Source organism: Malaya genurostris, chromosome 2, assembly GCF_030247185.1.
Source record: "Malaya genurostris strain Urasoe2022 chromosome 2, Malgen_1.1, whole genome shotgun sequence".
NCBI classification, from domain to species: Eukaryota; Metazoa; Arthropoda; class Insecta; order Diptera; family Culicidae; genus Malaya; species Malaya genurostris.
The window spans coordinates 30,930,726-30,951,485 of NC_080571.1; the positions used below are offsets into that span (position 1 = coordinate 30,930,726).

Consider the following 20,760-nt stretch of genomic DNA (forward strand, 5'->3'; position numbering starts at 1 on the left):
TATACAAATGTTTGTTCTGAATAGAATTCGCTTGTTTTCGCGTGATCTGTTTCAGTTGAAATAAAATGGGTAGAAAAGGAATAGAAACTACGATGGAAACGAGGAAGATTATTATGAACTTGTTCAGGTTAAACAAATCTGTTGCCGAAATAGCTGAGAGCGTTTGTAGACCCAGGACAACGGCTCAGAGTATGATTAAACGCTATAAACATAGCGAAAACTTCAATCATGGAACTAGAAAAGGACGACAATGCAAATTAACGGATAGAGAAAAACGAAAAGTTATTCGAATTGTTGCGAATGCAACAAGAGAAAAAGACAGTTTTCCGATTTTTTAAACGATGTATTGTGTTCATTAACGTTGACAGACGTTAAAAAATTCCTGCCAATGTAATAGCATTCTTTGTAATTATTTTTAAGTTGTATATATAGTTCATTGTAGGTATAATTATTATAAATTGAGCGAACTTACGTTTCAGTGTCCCTTTCTCTATTAGACCATTTCCGAGAAAATTTCGAGTGCATATTTTATACTTAATTTTCACTTATTACCCTATAACTCCCGAACCGGAAATCGGATCTAAATGAAACTGGAAAGCAGGCTATGAAACTAAGTTTGTGAAAATCGGTTAAGACTTCTCCGAGAAAAGTGAGTGCATATTTTTGTTACGTACACACGTACACACAGGCATTGACTCAGTTCGTCGAGCTGAGTCGAATGGCATATGACAATGAAAAGTCGGTTTTCGCAGTAATTGCATATCTTTTCTATACAAAAAAGACCAAACACGTCCTTGGAAATGAAATTTTTAAGCCTATCAGTTTGTTATTTCGTAACCGGGAGTCTTTTCCGGATGAAATTGGTAGAATTATATGGGGTTGTAGGACCTTCTATTTGAACCTACAAAAATTGGATGAGCAGTCTCTGAAAAAAATCGATGGCACGTTTTCAGTTCATTTTGCACAATCTACCCCGAAACGTAAATCGGATGCAGATAAAATTCAATAGCAACCTACGGGAACATAATACCTATAATTTGAATCTTCATTGAAGAGAATCGATTGAGCGGACTCTGAGAAAATCGAGTGCAATTTTTCTTCATTTTTTGCACATTTTACTCCGTACTCCCGAACCGGAAGTCCGATTGGGGTAAAATTCAATAGTAACCTATGGGACCAAGAGAAATCAACGACCTTCACTATAATACTCATACCACGTCAACCATCTATTGACAGTCTCACATTTACAGATTCATTGTATGTGACTTTTTACCGATAAATACGTTTATTTCATAGGCAATATACATAAATTTTTCTTCGCCGTGGCATCCACAATACATAGTACTTGAAACCTAATAAATTTCGAATATTATATTAATATTTTGGTATTCATTAGTTAATCTGAAAACTGTTTTTATCAAGCGATTTGCTATTATAAATTACATTAAATAAAATACATTCATTTTGTACATGATCTTATAACTATTTCAAGTTTGTTTGTATCAGTTCATCACTTTTATTTAATATAAGATAGCTGGCTATTGATTGAACTCATAGAAGAGAAAACAGTTGAACATAAAATAAAATTTAAATTGGAACTCCGATGGACTCAATGAAATGATAAAGAAGTTTCATGAAAGGAAGGTAACGACAAGCAAGAATGTCGCGAACTGGGATATTGGATAGTCTACCTTGGGTACGCAAGGAATTTATTAGTTGAGATCTGACATCACGATACTCCACGCATGTCCAAACGACATGATCAATATCGCGGTAACCTTCACCACAAGCACAATGATTAGTCTCGGAAAATCCAGTTCGAAGGAGATGTGCATCTAACTTGTAGTGATTGGACATGAGTCTGGACATCACACGAATGAAATCCCTACTCACATCCAGTCCCCTGAACCATGCCTTTGTCGATATTTTAGGAATAATTGAGTGCATCCACCGACCCAGATCATCTTTATCCCAAGAAGCTTGCCAGCTGGCAAGTGTTCTTTGGCGAGACGCGCTATAGAATTCGTCGAAAGTAATCGGTCTCTCATAAATTTCACCCTCAATAGCAGCAAGTTTGGCTAAAATATCGGCTCATTCATTGCCTGGAATGGAGCAATGAGCCGGAACCCAAACTATTGTGATTTGATAATTATTATTCAATATGTCGTTCAGGTATTGTTTTATTTTGCCCAAGAAAAACGGTTCATTTTTGCCAGCAGTGTTTGAGCGAATGGCTTCAATTGCACTCAGAATATCTGTGAAGAGAAAATAATGGTTTGGAGATTATGTGACGATTACACTCAAACTATAATGAACTGCTGCTAACTCTGCTATATAAACAGATGCAGGTTCTTGAAGCCTAAATGAAGTCAAAACATTATTGTTGAACATACCAAACCTAGTAGCCTCTTCAATTCGTGATCCGTCCGTGAAAAACATTTTCTCAGAGTCAATATGCCTGAACTTACTTGTAAGTATTTTTGGGATTTCCATCGAGCATAAGGTGTTCCGGGATTCCACGCACTTCGCGCTGCATAGATGTGTCGAAAAATAAAGTTGAGTCAGGGACATTTAGGAGGCTGACACGGATAGGAATATATCTTGTTGAAATATACTGTCATAAAACTTGTTTGAGATTGAAGCTCAACTAGCCTTTCGAAGTTATTAATAACCAATGGAAGAACTCCCGCCAGTTGTATGTAACTTGTTCTTTTCTTATTTTTCAGATTCTTTTTCAAAACCCGCTGCGACGACCTCGACAGTCCGGTGATCCAGGAAGAGATTAACAACGACAATGAGGTGTTACCCCTGTTCGAGGGTAAAGTGATGGGTACGGTGAAACCACTAGACTAAACTAACTGTGAATCAATGCAGGTGTAAGCTAAGACCATGTATCATAAAGTCGATTCGCATGAAAAGAAAATAACTAGTTCAAATATTTCCGGTCTTGGTCTTATATGGTTTTGGTTTTAGTTGTTACAAACGATATTCTTCGTCAATTGTGTTTTATCGAACGCAATCAGAACTATGCCAACCAACTTGATGTTATTTGGTCAAATTAGTAATACCTGTAATACTGCCAACATTGTGAGCAAATTGTAGTTTGGAATGATTATGCAAACAGATATCATCATCACCAGAATACAAGCCTAATGCAATTTTATGTATAGAATGCAACAGACTTCCATCTTTTGAAAAAGTTTCTTATTTCCGAATTATGTGTGGGTAGAATTGGGCTTTATTTAGTGTTTCGGTGGAAATTCTCTTAGCCAATTTAGTATATATATTTTTGGGAACTTCTGATTCATCCATTTTCCTTTGATAAAATCAAAAATTTTATTATGTTATTGCTATTCGTAAAATTTAATTGCACAGCGAAATTAATATCCTTCTGTTCATTCTATAGTAAACATGCGCGTACAGAAAAGAGATACAGAGTAAAAATACAGCTAAAGTGCCTTTTAGAATGTTATGAACTGAATAGGAATGCGAACAACCCCGAACAATCGGCTTACCGAGAACCTAAAACAAAAGGACACGAAAAGATAGTGTTCAGCAGGGCAAGAAGGAATAAATAGGAATAGATCATTAGTGATTTGGTTCGCTAGATTATATCGAGCAGGAACTAACAAACGCAGTAGATGCCATACGGGATCGAAAATAATCCACTTCGAACTGACCAAAATAGAGAAGAAAAATCAAAACTAAAAAAAAACATTACTTCATTGTGGAAATATAGCAATACCCGGAAAGAATTGGAGTCCAACAGTATTTTGCCTGTAATTTAGAAATTTTATTTTTTATATGAGAAAAGCCACACAAGTTTCGGTGTTCTCCACACTTATTTAATCGCTTTTTATTTATTTTGTCCAATGTTTGCCACTTCATTTAAAATGACGAGTGGCATCCCAAGCCGCAATCTAAGTCGACAATTTACAGAATGCTTGCTGTTTTTTTTATCGTAGCGAAATCAGTGTACAGACAATAACCTCCTCCCGGAATGAAAGCGATCGATTATAGAAAATATGCCTCTCTGACTGATCCTACTAGTGCTGCCTGTGTTAGCATTTGTTTGAAAGTTTAACATTGCATGAAGTAAGGGAAAACAAATGAGAGGTAGTAACTCTCAGAACTAAACATCTTCCTTTGGTTTTATTACGATTGTATTAGAATACAACATACCGATACTATACAACACACCCTTTGGAAAACGAACACGAAAGCTTAGGGAGTGATTGAAAAATATATTTAGAAACATATATATTGCAGTAAACGAGTAATAAAAGCTATTATATAAAAACTAGATTTCGTGAGAGTAATCGTATTCAATCGGAAATATCACATGTCAACCCATCGAATCCTATTAACCTAGTTCTGTGGTGTTATTTGCAGTGTCTAGCAAATGTCTCCAGGTTGTTCGATCCTTGACCGCTCTTCGCCAGCCTCTCAAGGTACGAATACTTTGAGAATTACCCACCATTTGATCGATCCACCTTGCTCGCTGTGCTCCAGTGTTTCTTGTGTCTACCGAATTAGATTCAAGAACCATTTTTCTGTACGTACGATAGGTGGTTCTTCAAGCAGTTATTATTCATACGTCGTCTCCACGTTCCGTCTTGCATCTGCACTCCGTCTTAAGTAACTGCAGCACATTATTTTTTCGAAAACGCGTTGATCCTCTGTCAACTTTAAGCAATCAAACTACTCTTTTGGAGGTTAACATCAAATCTGACATTTATTTCGTAAATCTGACTTATATATCGTACTAATTTTGAGTATCCTTGAGTAGTATAATTCTAAAGTTCTTAGAGTATATTTATGGTTAAATATCGTGGGGTTCTCACTTAGGATGAATTGAAGCATTTTACTGCTATTCTGGCCCAAATGTGAAGAAATCGTGAAGTGCTTACGAACTGAACGTGTGCTTTGTTTTGCTTACAAGTATTGTTATTTCATAACTTTTAAATCTCAGTTCATCGTCAACTTCACTGTCGTCATCACTATACCAAAATTCGAAACAACTCATATTTTTTAATAGTTAACAAATTGAAAGCAAACTTTTGAATGAAAGATTTACAAATGTCAACTGTCAACTCGAAAGTGCTTAAGGCAGAGATGCCAGATTTTTTCATAAAGAATCTGTATTACTCAGAATGAAAAATCTGTATTTATCTGTTTTCATGTATGTATATTATATTTATATATAGGTAGAGTGCCTATAACCAGAGTGACGACATCTCATCCGTAATTTTGGCAACAATTCAAAACATTCCATTAGCTTTACATTGAATTGACAGGTCGTTTGATCGTTTGGAACTGGTAGCTGTCATTCCAAACGAACAGCTGTCGCCACTCTGATTATAGTCACTCTAGTTATAGGCACTCTAGGTTTAATAATGAGAAATTAATTTAGTGTTCAATATTATAATGTCATAGTGTTCAATATTATAAATGTCATCATTAACAGCAGTTAGCATTCGAAACTCACAACTTTAATTGGACCGTTAAAAGCCAATCATCAGTCTGTTGGCGTAAACTGAGTATTCAATCTACAGCACTATCCAGCTTCATGACGACAGTTGCTTAGTATGAATTATTTTGTGAGAGGAACGACGTTCCAGACCACGAGATAGAAAATTATACGAAGGGCATATGTGCTTCATGAAGATTCTAATACCAGCACAGTGTACCATACCCAGGTAATAATTCGAATGCCTTATGGTCCTGATTATAATTCATAGGAATTTTGTAATTGATTTTTCAATCACTACCTGTTATGACAACTTTAATAAGTGTCTCTTTTGACAAGTAATATCTTAATTTTTAAAGCTTCTATAAAACTCTTTACTCAGACTAACAACCGGACTAAAAATAAAACAACTTGTACTATCATCAAATCATGCATACACTTTTAATATTACTTTCAAACATTTTCTTTAAAACATTATTATCAGTTAAATCCTTTCATAAATCTAGTTTTGTGTGTGTGCGTATTCATTGAATGACAGTTAAATTAAAAATAAATTCGATGGCGATTTAGAACATTTATGACACATTTGTTGTGCTCTATTTGATTAAAGACTTATATCGAGAAAATTTAAATCTCACAACCGGCAACATTTCCAAAATTAACATCACAACCGGCAACATTTCCCACTCTTTTTGACGTTTGGGAAAATGTATCGTTCGTCACTTCCCACTTGTACGCGGCGGGTAGATTTCCCCCCAGACGGCTGGCTATGTCTGCTAGCCATTTTTGCCGGAGTTCTGCCAGAATTCCGGCAAAAGTCTGGCAACAATGCAACAACCGTTTCAGGCAGAGAATTTCGCCTAGCGGTTATTATCGGTTCTGTTTCTGTCGGATTCCATACAAGATTGGCTGAACCGTTTTGAATCGGTTCAGCATTTTTTTTTGCGTCTTGGTTTTATTTTTTCAATAAAAAATACATATGAAAGACAATCAGTTATTGCCCTTCATATATACTAATTATATAAAATGTTATTGCCAATAACATTGCTTTCTCACTACCAAACATACCCATATTTCAATCTCATTTACCTCGTCTCAAGATTCGTTTTTTGTATGGACATGCGGAATTTACGAATATCAAATGAAGTCGAATAAAAAAAAAAAAGAAAACAGAAGGAAGAGAGAAATAAACAAGGCACGTGCGGCGAGGTAATGACGTAATTTCGCCTGGACAATGTTGACAGCTGCTGGAATGCAGCCAGCCTTCTGACGGTTGCCAGAATTCCTCACAAGCGGGTTGAGGTTCACCATCTCACTCACCATGGAATGAACCTGTCACGTCACCCGAGTCGACTCCTAGAATAGGGTGACTACAGTCATGTGACAGTGAGGTGAGATTTGTCGAGTCACGTCACTCGACTCGCAGAATAAGGGCCAGTACTTTCTGAACCCAGAACACGAACGAGTGCCTGAATTCGGCTCTCAATTTCTCTGCTGGTATCATTGTCGGCGGTCATCAGTGAGCCCGGTTTTTCGTTTCCGGAAGTAGCGGCCAAAATTCTAAAACAGAACGGATTTCTATTAGAGTTGAGCAAGTACTCGTTTTTTTTTTGCAGAGTCGATAGGTTAGTGAGGGCCCAACGATTCTCGTAGCGTGGCAATTGAAAACGATTCAGCCAAGACCGATGTGAACATGAGCCTATATTGTAACTCCGTATTCAAGAAGGTTGTACGGCTTTCTACCGAAAACCATTTCCCAGAATATAAAGCAACGAAGTATTTTCCCCAGAATGCACGGTTCTCAAAAAAAAAACATTTTCATGAAGGTACTAATTAGTAGAAAGACATACAGCAGAATGTATCACTCCCTAGAATGCCATCTCCCAGAAGTAGCAAATACCTAGAAACTGTTGGAAACAACTTAGATACAGATCTTTTACCAGAAAACATCTTCTAGTGATAAAAGATAGTAAATAGCACACTATTATTTAATATAAGTATCTTATTTAGTGCTAACACAATATTCTGTTCGTCATAGATGATACAGGTCGAGACGGCCGAAGGGCGTCGGAAGCGCCGGCCACTGCGGGAGGGCTATCCCTCAGTTAAATCCGAACGCGCGGCAGCGAGGTCGGACAGCAGGTCATTAAGGTGGAATGTAGCGGAATGCGAAAATCGCGTTTTTGATCAATTATTCAAAAACTAGACCGATTTTCGAAAAACCAAAAACACTTAAATTTTCGAAATCAAATTTATCATAACTAAGTATTCTTAGAATTTTGAAATTTTCCTTTGCCGAGCCGTAATTGGTTTTTGAAATGTATAAACGGTAACTGTTCCGTTCCACGGGGATGATTTTAGAACTGAAAAGTAGTGTTTGTAGCAGAATTTCACAAAGAATCTGAAAATGCAACTCAAAATTATAAAATTTTAGCTAAAACATCCGAAATTTGAAAAAGTTTACATAAACTTTTCCGCATTTTTTTTATTGCTTGCGCGCTGCTGTCACAGACTAACAGACAGGACACTCAAATTAGATTCTTCAATCATTTTAACGGTCATTTCGAATATTCCTTTATTTGGGACAGTACTCACATGTGTCATGATGGCACCACGTTACCCTATCAAAGACATCCTGTCTGTCATCGAGACTGTGTTTGTTTTTTTCGTTTACCAGCAGAGTTGCCATTCATACAGAATTACCTGTAATGTCTTGATTTGTATACGTCCATGCGAATTTCATGCAGGATACAGATTTAATACATATTGCCAAAACTATATACATAATTGTGCCTACTTCTCATCCTCCAACGCAATACAAAATCCAACCCGTTTTGTTACAATATTTACTTACTTCTGGTCTGCCGCCACTTAATTTCGGGGGAAAATTACCAACACAATGAAAAATAGTCTAGATGAACAACGTTGAGTCAAATAAATGGTTACCTTCCAACATCGCGAAAAGGTAAATATATTATCAACGTAATACAATAATTTATTGTGACGATTCAATTTCAAATATTTTGATGAAATCAGGCATCCCTGCAAGCAGCTGATCGGTGTTGACAAACGAGGGGAAACCAACTAGTAAAAAAAACTTTTACATAACACAAGGGGTGTACAGATAGTAAATAGTTCGCGCAGTACAATATAGGTGGAACTAGTGCATCACGAAAAATTATTTTTATAAGAATTAACTCATACTGTCATGTCTGTTAGTCTGTGCTGCTGTTTCGCATTGAGGTGGTGTGAGAAATGCACGGTGGGCACGGTGGCATTACATCGTGAGCAAAAATTACATGTAAAATTATGACGCGAATTTATGCAGGTTGGGTTTTGTGTAGAAATAAAAACGAGTTGAATACAATAAAATGGGTATTGTAAGAAATTGTTTATTTTTTAAGTAACTGTCATTTATAATGCCAATAATGTCCAATTCTGTTGAGTTCAATGCATTGATGTTGCTGAAGCAATGAAGCCTGGCTGTGTGATATCGTATAACAAGTATTATTTTAGATTGTAGCAATTTTTATAGCAACACTATAACTTCATCATTGACAAGCCACTGAATGAAATACAAACCAAGTATTATCGTGATATAAACAATGTGATAAACATTGATAAACAACAGGCATATACATGATTAGCAAGTTGGTTAATACATATACATATAACCTCATGTTAGTTATTCATAATTACTCATGATTATAGCTCTAGTGTAAGAGTAATCACTAACAATAACGATTGAATTAGCATATATTCAAAGTGTGAAAGATTCAAAATCCATTACGTCCAGTCTTTTTTACAAGCCAATATAACGAAAGGTAAACCCACTGCGCTCAATCATTGAAAAAGGTTCTTGTTTCTATGTGTCCGTTTTTCTTGGTATGCTTTGTGCGACGGTTCGTTCAACTGAAGCGGATAAAATTTGGCGCGCATTTTATGACGCTACATTTCACCTTAAAAACGATGAGGCATAGCCGCATTAGATCTTTCAAATCGCAGTAAATTAGAACAAATTCTATTAAGCAGAGCATGTTGATCTGTTATGCCAAATAACCAGTATGCCAAACGCCAAATACTAATATTCTAGCAACTAATGCCTTCGGGTGTATGGTTTTCTGGACTTTGGTACATTCTGGGAATCTGGATTTTGTTACTTTCTAGAGTTTGTATTTCTGGAGATTAGTACAATCCTTGAGACAATAAACATCGTAAAATCTTGCGCAGAGGCAGGCAGAGCCCACAATCAAGAATGATGCCCCCGTTTTTACCAGACAGAACTTTTCCAACTGAAAGTGTCGTTATTGAGTATTTGAATGAAATCAGGTTATTGTAACCCATTTCTACCCGGCGAACGACCGCAACTGTGTTTAAATCGAGTATAAATACATGATATAAAAAATATAACATTTGTTAACGTCCATTTATAGAGCACAACAATCCACAAGACTTGGTGATGATGCGATAGATTTTGAAAAAAAGGGAAAACATCTCCTAAGCTTGTAGGTCATATTAGTTGATTACCATAAAAATTTACTTTGTCTATACTGGTTTCGGTTTTATGTTCTGGAATTAGTGGTCTAAAATTCCAAAATGAAACTCACCTTAATTCGTCTGAGCTGATTTGAGGTTTGGAAGCAGATAGTAGCTAAAAGAAACCAATTCAGGTTAACAAGATGGTGTTTACCGACCCATTGAGCCTTCTTTGAGGAACTTGTGCCGCTTGGGAGCACTCGTGCCGACTTAAATACATTGTCGGGTAATCATTCTTTTCTCTGGTATATAATCGCCCCGATTCAGAATTTCGTTTGAGTCGGATTATTTCGATCAAATGTGAAATTTTGCATTCTGTATTTAGATCGAGTTTGAGTTTTCTATACAAAAGTATCACTCGATCGAATTACAGAATGCAAATTTTCACAATCGATCAGAATAATCCGATTCGATCGAAATGCAAAATACGGGTGAATAATAGACCCAGCCAAACATGCATTCGAGGTGCGCTTGTGTTCGTCTTTTCAGTACTAAATAAATATGTGCGAGATCCAGCGGAAGGACATTTTTCTCATTCACAGAATCTTTCCGATCATCCAGTACAATTTGATGTATTATTATTATTGTCGTTTATTTTGCCTCGGTTTAACCTCCATTTTATGTCAGTGTCAATGGAGTTTCGATCAACACGAAACTTTTAACGCCACTATCTCATGGTGTAATCTGCAGGAATAACAGTCCCATAATATTCATCATATTTTTTCCGTTTTTGATTTCGGAAGGAGCCAGGTTCCTCGGCACCTCTCTTGGTACGTGCCTAGACGACGGTCATCAATAGACACACGAGGATCATGTCTCCACAAAAAACCAAAATTATCTATTCATTAACTATTTTCGAAATACTTTGAATCTTTTCTTTTAATCGATCTTCCAATTGTTGTCAAGCCCAACTGCAACAGTTTCGTTTGATAAGCTGAAATTAATGGTAGTTTCGCTTGATGCCAAAATTAACACTAACTGCTGTCAAACCGTTTGTTTGAAGTCAGTTTCGAATCTAGTTTCAACGTTATTGAACTGAAATTCGCGTCGACTTCGAATCTGATTCTTTATTCTACCTTCATTTTTTTCTGTTAGACTTCATTTGATACTCGTCAATCCGGCATGTACAACCAATGAATGAAAACGAGTCTTGAGGCCAGGTAAATTAAATGAAAATACTGGTATATTGAGAGACGAACCCGCATAGCGTTTTGGCTACGTGGGCAGCCATGGCCACCAGAAGGCTACCAAAATTGATTCAGTGACGGTTGTCAAATCCAATTTGACAAAACAAAGTCGCCTGTATCCAAGTTAGCCGAGCGTTTTCATCTTCTCACCTTCGCTGAAAATGTCAATGTTTTCAATGTGGAAAAATCCTGGTGGATACGGTTGTATCGTTTGAGTTGTATTTCTAGCAGCGGTGAGGCAGTCGGTCACCAGAATGTCTGCCAGCCATATTTTTCTAGCTGGCAGCGTTTAGTCAGCCGTCTGGCAGCCATGCGTATGCGGGAAGCTTTGCCTATCATGTTTGGTAGAGCAAAATCAATGTTATTGCCCTTATTTAAACTTTTTATGGAAAAAATAAAACCGAAGGCCGTAGAGATGAAGAACCGATTCAAAACTGTTCTGCCAGTCTTGTATGGCAAAAATCCGGCAGAAACAGAACCGTTAATAACCGCTGGGCGAAATTCCCGGTGGAATCGGCTGTTAAGTTGTTGTCAGACTCTAGCCGGAATTTCGCCAGCATTCCGGCAAAACCTACTGGCAGAAGTTGCCAAGGGGGAAATCTTCCGGCACATGCAAGCGGGAATGAACGAACATAAATCTACTGCGATAGATTTTTGTTTGAACAGTTTCCGTATATGACTACAAATATCTCCATATTTTTTTGACAAAGCACAAAGATTGCATAAAAAACCGCACAATTTTGAAAGTTTGCATGAAAAAATCGCATAAAAAGAAGCCGCATAAAAATAACATAAAAAGAGACTTGAGTGTATAAATTTCAACGACCAAATATCAACGCACCCCTCGTCGACGAACAAAACGTCATCGGCTGGTATAAGGTTTTGCCAACTGCTTAGATGAGAAACAATCTAGGCTGTCAAACTCAAAACTGACAACTTCAAAAATTCTTTTTGATTGTTCCTTCCATACCGAACGATCGGCCGCGTGTTGTATTCCGATTTAATGTAAGTAAATTTTGTTAATTTTCGATGCTAAAGAAGTTCAAAACTGTGTATAGGTACTCAAAATCGACGCAAAGTTATTTATTGATTGTAATAAACTCGTTACAGCTGTTTTATGTTCAGTAATGTTGAATTCAAAATACTGATGGGCATTGTTTAGCTATATTGTTTCCTTTAAAAAATGCGTAGTATTCCTCGATTTTTAATTTTATTAGAAAACATACTCTGGAAATTAGTACCTAGTTGCAACAGAATGAACTGATTAACAGTGAATGTGAATTATTTTCAAATTTATTCTAACCTCAAAATTATATTTGCAGCTACAAAAATGGCCCTTCGACCAGCATATAAACCCAAAATCGTGAAGAAACGGACGAAGAAGTTCATTCGTCACCAGTCGGATCGCTATGACAAACTTGCCGTAAGTATAGATAAACTGGCGATTGTGAAACTTGCACAACGCATTGTTTTTTTTTGTTGATTTCGAAAACGTAAACAAAAACCTATTTTCCATTGTAGCCAAACTGGCGCAAGCCGAAGGGTATCGATAATCGTGTACGTCGTCGCTTCAAGGGCCAGTACCTGATGCCTAACATTGGTTACGGCTCCAATAAACGTACCCGTCATATGCTGCCCAACGGATTCAAAAAATTCTTGGTTCATAACGTACGAGAACTGGAAGTTCTGATGATGCAGAATCGTGTCTATTGTGCTGAAATTGCCCACGCAGTTTCATCCAAGAAGCGAAAACTCATCGTTGAACGTGCGAAACAGCTGGCCATTGCCGTAACGAACCCGAACGGCAGACTACGATCGCAGGAGAACGAGTAAAGCGTTGGCAAGCTCTGTTTGTCGACCCGCATACGCTGTTTTGTATGTAATATTTAAGAATAAACTTTAAAGAAAATCTAAATCAATGTTCTATGTTCACAAGATTGAGAACAATTCCATAATTTATATTTATTGAAATTGAATGTCTTAAAATTATGTATTGACATAAAAAATAGTCTTAATCGTTTAACTACAAGCTAATCCCAAATAATCGTCCATCAGGGTACCAATTGCAAACTGAAAAGAAAGATAAGTAAGTTGCTTGCTAATACCCACAGTACTCAACTTACGATTCCTGTCGCATCTACCCTAGTACCGACTATTTTGAGCCGAATTTTATCTTCCAGAGCAATTACCACGTCTTCGTCTTTCGATTTATAACATGGTGGATTTCCATTCGGACAGAACTGCATGTCAGCCGGTATGGAATGGTGCGAAATAAAGCACGACAACGGGCCGATTTCAGCAAACATGCCTACCTTGTTAACCTGGGTAACGACAGCATCTAATACTTCACCCTTGAATGGCCGGAATACAATCGCCTTGTATTTGACCGGATACACTACAAACCCCTGACCGGGCTGAATAACACCGGAACCAATGTCGTCAATTGTGGTCACGGCTATCACGAAACCGTACTTGCCTGTGCAAGTTCCTTCTACTTCCGTGTACAATTTCTGTTTGACCGTTTCGATCAATTGTGGTCCGAAGTAGCGGGGGTGCAGCAGAATTTCGTGTTCTAATGAAATCTGAATAGATCGGGAAGTAAGTTAAATAAACATTTTATCGAGAAGGCAGATAATTACATACATGGTAAAACATTTTACCACCGAAGTGAAAATGATAATATCTCAGAAAACAATGGATTATTAGAAATATCAGGTACAAAAATTCACTGCGTTAACCAAATTTAAGCGGCTTGTATTTTGTTTAATGACAGTTCTGTGTTTCCTTTCACATAGCGGTGCGCTTAGTATCTGTCATAACTCATTCTTTATAATAATGCAGTACTAGAGTACATATCAAAGAACAAGTCAGCTGTTTTTCAAAAAACGGCGAATCTAACATTGACAGCAAATGGAGAAAAACATCGATGAATGTTTCGATTTTGGTTTCAAATCGTATTTAGAAATTATCGTATATTCTCAGATCAATTTATGATTAGTCGATGAATTGTTAGTTTATCTTCAAAAGTGATGCAAATTTTACCACTTTCTATCTATATCCACTGAATAAATCAACAAAAAAAGAGTTTCGCTCTTTTTCGATTTGTTTACTTTCATGCTTCCTGTGTGAATTATAAACACAGACTAACAGACATGACAGTATGAGTAAATTCTTATAAAAATAATTTTTCGTGATGCACTAGTTCCACCTATATTGTACTGCGCGAACTATTTACTATCTGTACACCCCTTGTGTTACGTAAAAGTTTTTTTTACTAGTTGGTTTCCCCTCATTTGTCAACACCGATCAGCTGCTTGCAGGGATGCCTGATCACAGACTAACAGACAGGACACTCAAATTAAATTCTTCAATCATTTTAACGGTCATTTCGAATATTCTTTTATTTGGGACAGTACTCACATGTGTCAAGATGGCGCCACGTTACCCTATCAAAAACATCCTGTCTGTCATCTAGACTGTGTTTATTTTTTTCATTTACCAACAGAGTTGCCACTCATACAGAATTATCTGTAATGTATTGATTTGTATACGTCCATGCGAATTTCATGCAGGATACAGATTTAATACATATTGCCAAAACTATATACATAATGGTGCCTACTTCTCATCCTCCAACGCAATACAAAATCGAACCCGTTTTGTTACAATATTTACTTGCTTCTGGTCTGCCGCCACTTAATTTCGGGTGAAAACTACCAACACAATAAAAAATAGTCTAGATGAACAACGTTGAGTCAAATAAATGGTTACCTTCCAACATCGCGGAAAAGTTAAATATATTATCAACGTAATCCAATAATTTATTGTGACGATTCTTTTTCAAATATTTTGATGAAAATAGGCATCCCTGCAAGCAGCTGATCGGTGTTGACAAACGAGGGGAAACCAACTAGTAAAAAAACTTTTACATAACACAAGGGGTGTACAGATAGTAAATAGTTCGCGCAGTACAATATAGGTGGAACTAGTGCATCACGAAAAATTATTTTTATAAGAATTTACTCATACTGTCATGTCTGTTAGTCTGTGGCCTGATTTCATCAAAATATTTGAAAATGAATCGTCACAATAAATTATTGGATTACGTTGATAATATATTGAACTTTTTCGCGATGTTAGAAGGTAACCATTTATTTTTCTCAACGTTGCTCATCTAGATTATTTTTTATTGTGTTGGTAATTTTCACCCGAAATTAAGTGGCGGCAGACAAGAAGCAAGTAAATATTGTAACAAAACGGGTTCGATTTTGTATTGCGTTGGAGGATGAGAAGTAGGCATAGTTTTGGCAATATGTATTAAATCTGTATCCTGCATGAAATTCGCATGGACGTGTACAAATCAATACATTACTGGTAATTCTGTATGAATGGCAACTCTGTTGATAAATGAAAAAAATAAACACAGTCTAGATGACAGATAGGATGTTTTTGATAGGGTAACGTGGCGCCATCATGACACATGTGAGTACTGTCCCAAATAAAAGAATATTCGAAATGACCGTTAAAAAGATTGAAGAATCTAATTTGAGTGTCCTGTCTGTTAGTCTGTGTTATAAAGATACGCCCTTGCGCATTTTTCATGAAATTGGCTGGTTTTTGTGACTAAGACTAATCTGCGAGTAATTTTATCGTCTCATTTACTATTTCCAGTGGCTCGGAAACCATCTGAAATACAGAAAAAAAAAGTTTCTCCCTTCCTTACTAGCAATTGAAGTATCGTCCCGTTTGTTGTCATGGAACACGAAGGGCGAAATTTACGTAAACAAATGGAATGACAGTTTCGCCCTTTATAGTTCTTTGTATTACAAAGATTGAGATTTTTGTAGAATCCGAAATTTTAGGCAAAATTATAGGATTTTGAAGCTTTTATTGGTAGGTGAGAGAAACTCGATTTGTTTACTTTTGTAAGATTCGCCCATCTTTTAAAAACAGCTGAAGTAATCAATGAAAACGTTTAATATTGTCGCTGCAGCACTAACCTGCAATTTGCTAGTAGTGGTCAGTTGAACTGTAATTTCCCATTTAACAATTGATAGAACCATTATTCATTTTTTGTTGCCTTGTTTATGAACCACGTGATTTTACAGAAATGAATAAATTCTATTGCTTCCACAAACTGGAGCTCATAACAAAGGAATAGTTTGAGACTGAATGTTTCAAAGTAGTGAAATTTCCACCCCGGTGGCACGATTGTCGTCTGCATAGCCGAACATTTTGGTTCTAGTTCGCTGTCAAATGCTGTGTTTAAGCAGTGTTCACACGTTCATATTTTTCCTCATGCGGTTGCACCAACATAAGAGGTCAAATTACTTGTTTTTTTTAGAGAATACTAGACTAGAGTTATATTTATTTTGAGTTTGAAGAAATTAACTTTTGACAGCAGTGTGGTTTGATTGTATGGTATGAACGTAGTTTAACATATTGCAGACAACAACGCCACCAAAACAAAATGCGTCGGTTTCAGAAACCAGCTTCCATAGCAGGAGGGTGGAATTTCCGTTCTGGAGGAACATGACATACTGACGAACTTTACTGGAGGAACATGACCAGGCGAGTCAGACGTCGCTTTTGATTTTTTTTCTACAAGAACAATAGAGTTTTTGTTTGCAACGGTGGCACAACATCGGTGTAGGGCAGAAAATGATACGTTGATTACACCCAAATTGGAGCGCATATAGTTTGGTCAATAACTTTTTATCCTTCATAAGTACTTTTATAGAAAGGGAAATTTCCAACAGCTACCGAGATTTTAAGGAATCAAAGTATTTTCAGTGTTACTAAGTTATGTACAATATCAATTAAGATACCCGTAAAAAAAATAAACCATTGATTTTACATCATAAATCTGTGGGTTACAATACATTTTATTGTATATTGACAATTTTCTTTCATTTCCAACGATTTAATATATTGTTTCTACGATTCACAATTGAATTTATTGTACACGTGGTGTTGCAAACAATATGCAAACTGTACATTTGATTGTTTTCTAAGAAAACAAGTATGAGGAAATATGTATAGTAAAATTTATTTGATTTGGATATTTGTGTATAAAATATTTACAAAAATAAATTATGAAGTAAATGCACGATTCCTAATTAACTTTAACCATGAAAGCACTTACAATAGCAACATGTAATTCTTAAAAACTGCAGTAGAACCAGTTCATCGAATCAAATATTTATTATTCCCTGAAACACCATTTCATGATCCATTTTTTCCGTTTGAATGATGTAACAAATGATCGAGAAACAAAAAAAAAATTTTATCCCACAAGTAGCCAGTTTTATGTTGACGGTACGATTTTAGAAACAATGTTCTTTGCTATTGGAATTCTCTGCTTCGAAATATGTGGGTAAACGATTTGTCTCATTTGAGGTATACATGTCTGGCAGCAGTAAGGTTTTCAGACACTAGAGACACAGACTAACAGACATGACAGTATGAGTAAATTCTTATAAAAATAATTTTTCGTGATGCACTAGTTCCACCTATATTGTACTGCGCGAACTATTTACTATCTGCACACCCCTTGTGATATGTACAAGTTTTTTTTACTAGTTGGTTTCCCCTCGTTTGTCAACACCGATCAGCTGCTTGCAGGGATGCCTGATTTCATCAAAATATTTGAAAATGAATCGTCACAATAAATTATTGGATTACGTTGATAATATATTTAACTTTTTCGCGATGTTGGAAGGTAACCATTTATTTGACTCAACGTTGTTCATCTAGACTATTTTTTATTGTGTTGGAAGTTTCACCCGAATTTAAGTGGCGGCAGACCAGAAGCAAGTAAATATTGGTTCGATTTTGTATTGCGTTGGAGGATGTGAAGTAGGCACAATTATGTATATGGTTTTGGCAATATGTATTAAATCTGTACCCTGCATGAAATTCGCATGGAGGTATACAACTCAATACATTACAGGTAAATCTGTATGAATGGCAACTCTGTTGGTAAATGAAAAACATAAACACAGTCTAGATGACAGACAGGATGTTTTTGATAGGGTAACGTGGCGCCATCATGACATATGTGAGTACTGTCCCAAATAAAGGAATATTCAAAATGACCGTTAAAATGATTGAAGAATCTAATTTGAGTGTCCTGTCTGTTAGTCTGTGCTAGAGAGGCATGTCTGCTGGTGTTATTGTTTTTTTTATGTGCCAGTGTTATTTTCCATGTGTAAAATTTTCAAAAAACCTTACATTTATCGAGTCATTTAGTAAAATGGTTGAAAAGTTATTTTTATTCAAAAATGTAAAAATAATGTCACTAACTTTTCTCGGAGATGGCTGAGCCGATTTTTACCATCTTAGATTCTACAGAAAGGGCAATGCCATAAGAATATTCCAATTTTAATTTGGATCAATCCCTTGCTTCCGGAGGTACACTCAGGCAAAAAATATATGGAATTTCATAATGATTTCGTATGATTTTTAGCCACAAGAATATCGTAAGCGAATCATAAGATCGCCTTATGAAATCCCGAAAACAGGAATTCCAATAAAACGCCTTATGAAATTTATACGAAATTTTTAGGAACATTGTGCGAAAATTCTATGATAAACATAACTTCTCTCATATATTGTGAAGTTCATAAGTTGTTCGTATGAAAACTATAATAGTGATAGATAAGATGTATATTGCAGAGGTATATTTTTCATATTTATCTTATGAAATTTCGATTTTGGTGATTTTTGATGCATCATAAGATTTGCCTTATGATTTTCACTACTCAATTTGCCTGAGTGTAGGGTTCTCAGTGTAAAAATGTCTATTTCCAAATTTTTTTTTCATAAGCTACATTGGCTGGTAAATTTCTTTAGTTTGTAGACAATGAGAGTCTGTAACTAAATAAACCATTGATAGTCCCATAAATGATTTGCTGAATTTTACCCTAGTCCGACTACCGGTACATTCGTTTTTCAAAATTTAAATTGTCATAGAGAATCTTAAAAATTTGTGTAGTTTTTATTATTGTATGGTTGAATGAACCGAATGTCACTATACCGATATCCAGTTTTCGGTTCCGGAAGTACCGACAATAGTAATCAAATGTAATAAAATGGTACTAATTTCTCTTTCTCACATATGTTTGAATAGATTTTCACTAACCTAAATTCAAATGTAGTGTATCTATGTAGTAGTTTTATGCAATAGACATCTTCAAAACTCTTTTCTAAACATTTTTAAATTGCAGTATTTCGATGAATTTCTGCTGCAATATATAGAAGAAAATGAATAATACTTAATAGTACTCGTTGAGAGTGTAGTCATAGCAGTAAGCGACAGCGATGTCAGATCTACGGAAATCTCCGTAGATCTACGGATTCGAACATTTTCTACGGATCTACGGATCCGTAGACATAATCTACGGAAATTGGATTTTTTCTACGGAAATTAAAATTTATCAACGGAGAACTACGGAAACTAGCTTTGTCTTGCGAGCAAAAAAAAGCTTTCCACAGCGAAAGCTTCCAAAAAATGCCAATCTACGGAAATAACACTACTACCACAGACTAACAGACAGGACACTCAAATTAGATTCTTCAATCATTTTAACGGTCATTTCGAATATTCCTTTATTTGGGACAGTACTCACATGTGTCATGATGGCGCCACGTTACCCTATCAAAAACAGCCTGTCTGTCATCTATACTGTGTTTATTTTTTTCATTTACCAACAGAGTTGCCATTCATGCAGAATTACCTGTAATGTATTGATTTGTATACGTCCATGCGAATTTCATGCAGGATACAGATTTAATACATATTGCCAAAACTATATACAGAATTATGCCTACTTCTCATCCTCCAACCCAATACAAAATCGAACCCGTTTTGTTACAATATTTACTTGCTTCTGGTCTGCCGCCACTTAATTTCGGGTGAAAACTACCAACACAATAAAAAATAGTCTAGATGAACAACGTTGAGTCAAATAAATGGTTACCTTCCAACATCGCGAAAAAGTTAAATATATTATCAACCTAATCCAATAATTTATTGTGACGATTCATTTTCAAAAATTTTGATGAAATCAGGCATCCCTGTAAGCAGCTGATCGGTATTGACAAACGAGGGGAAACCAACTAGTAAAAAAACTTTTACGTAACACAAGGGGTGTACCGATAGTAAATAGTTCGCGCAGTACAATATAGGTGGAACTAGTGCATCACGAAAAATTATTTTTATAAGAATTTACGCATACTGTCATGTCTGTTAGTCTGTGCTACTACTATCTGGCATCGCTGGTAAGCGAAAACATCGGTCTGGTGTTGATATTAATACTCTGCTTGCAATGGTTAGCCTGCAGTTCTTATTCAAAATTGATGATGACAGGTTATTCTTTATTAGTTAGTAGCACGGCCAACTATTTGCTGTTGTCAATCTATCGTCCCTCATTTTTTTTGGGGTAGTAAAAATTTTACGAACCTCAGTGATATCAATTCTAATTGCGGTACACGCTTAAAAATAGTTACTCAAAAATGAGTAAGATCCCACTCATGTATAGAAAAAGTGGAACAACTCTAATTTAG

At 36.1% G+C, this 20,760-nt stretch overlaps 3 protein-coding genes across 6 annotated transcripts in view; 2 read left to right on the forward strand and 1 right to left on the reverse strand.

The window, feature by feature from the left end:
- LOC131427767 (axin) overlaps nucleotides 1-4,303 on the forward strand; it is a 59,947-nt gene extending 55,644 nt beyond the window's left edge. For all 4 annotated transcript variants that reach the window (XM_058591229.1, XM_058591232.1, XM_058591230.1 and 1 more), the window contains one exon: nucleotides 2,727-4,303. In XM_058591229.1, coding sequence (XP_058447212.1) covers nucleotides 2,727-2,853 — 127 coding nt within the window. In that variant the 3' untranslated portion in view covers nucleotides 2,854-4,303. The remainder of the gene's footprint in view (nucleotides 1-2,726) is intronic.
- A 7,769-nt stretch (nucleotides 4,304-12,072) lies between these two features.
- LOC131430767 (large ribosomal subunit protein eL32) lies at nucleotides 12,073-13,108 on the forward strand. The gene is made up of 3 exons (XM_058595969.1): nucleotides 12,073-12,198; nucleotides 12,516-12,616; nucleotides 12,715-13,108. The coding sequence occupies exons 2-3, from the start codon at nucleotides 12,524-12,526 to the stop codon at nucleotides 13,024-13,026; spliced, it is 405 nt and encodes a 134-aa protein (XP_058451952.1). The 5' UTR covers nucleotides 12,073-12,198; nucleotides 12,516-12,523; the 3' UTR covers nucleotides 13,027-13,108.
- A 14-nt stretch (nucleotides 13,109-13,122) lies between these two features.
- On the reverse strand, nucleotides 13,123-13,966 carry LOC131430768 (DNA-directed RNA polymerase II subunit RPB7). Its single transcript, XM_058595970.1, has 3 exons — nucleotides 13,837-13,966; nucleotides 13,317-13,775; nucleotides 13,123-13,263 (listed from the first exon to the last, which is right to left on the reverse strand). Exons 1-3 carry the CDS (start codon nucleotides 13,846-13,848, stop codon nucleotides 13,213-13,215), a joined length of 522 nt encoding a protein of 173 aa, XP_058451953.1. The 5' UTR covers nucleotides 13,849-13,966; the 3' UTR covers nucleotides 13,123-13,212.
- Nucleotides 13,967-20,760: the final 6,794 nt, after the last annotated feature.

What these genes read in the sequence shown, in the direction of transcription:
- LOC131430768 (XM_058595970.1), bottom strand. An exon ending in GGGTAGATGCGACAGGAATC is followed by an intron (nt 13,264 to 13,316) that starts GTAAGTTGAGTA and finishes CTTTCTTTTCAG; the next exon opens with TTTGCAATTGGTACCCTGAT.
- LOC131430767 (XM_058595969.1), top strand. Translation starts at nt 12,524, where the DNA reads ATGGCCCTTCGACCAGCATATAAACCCAAAATCGTGAAGAAACGGACG. An exon ending in ATCGCTATGACAAACTTGCC is followed by an intron (nt 12,617 to 12,714) that starts GTAAGTATAGAT and finishes TTTCCATTGTAG; the next exon opens with CCAAACTGGCGCAAGCCGAA.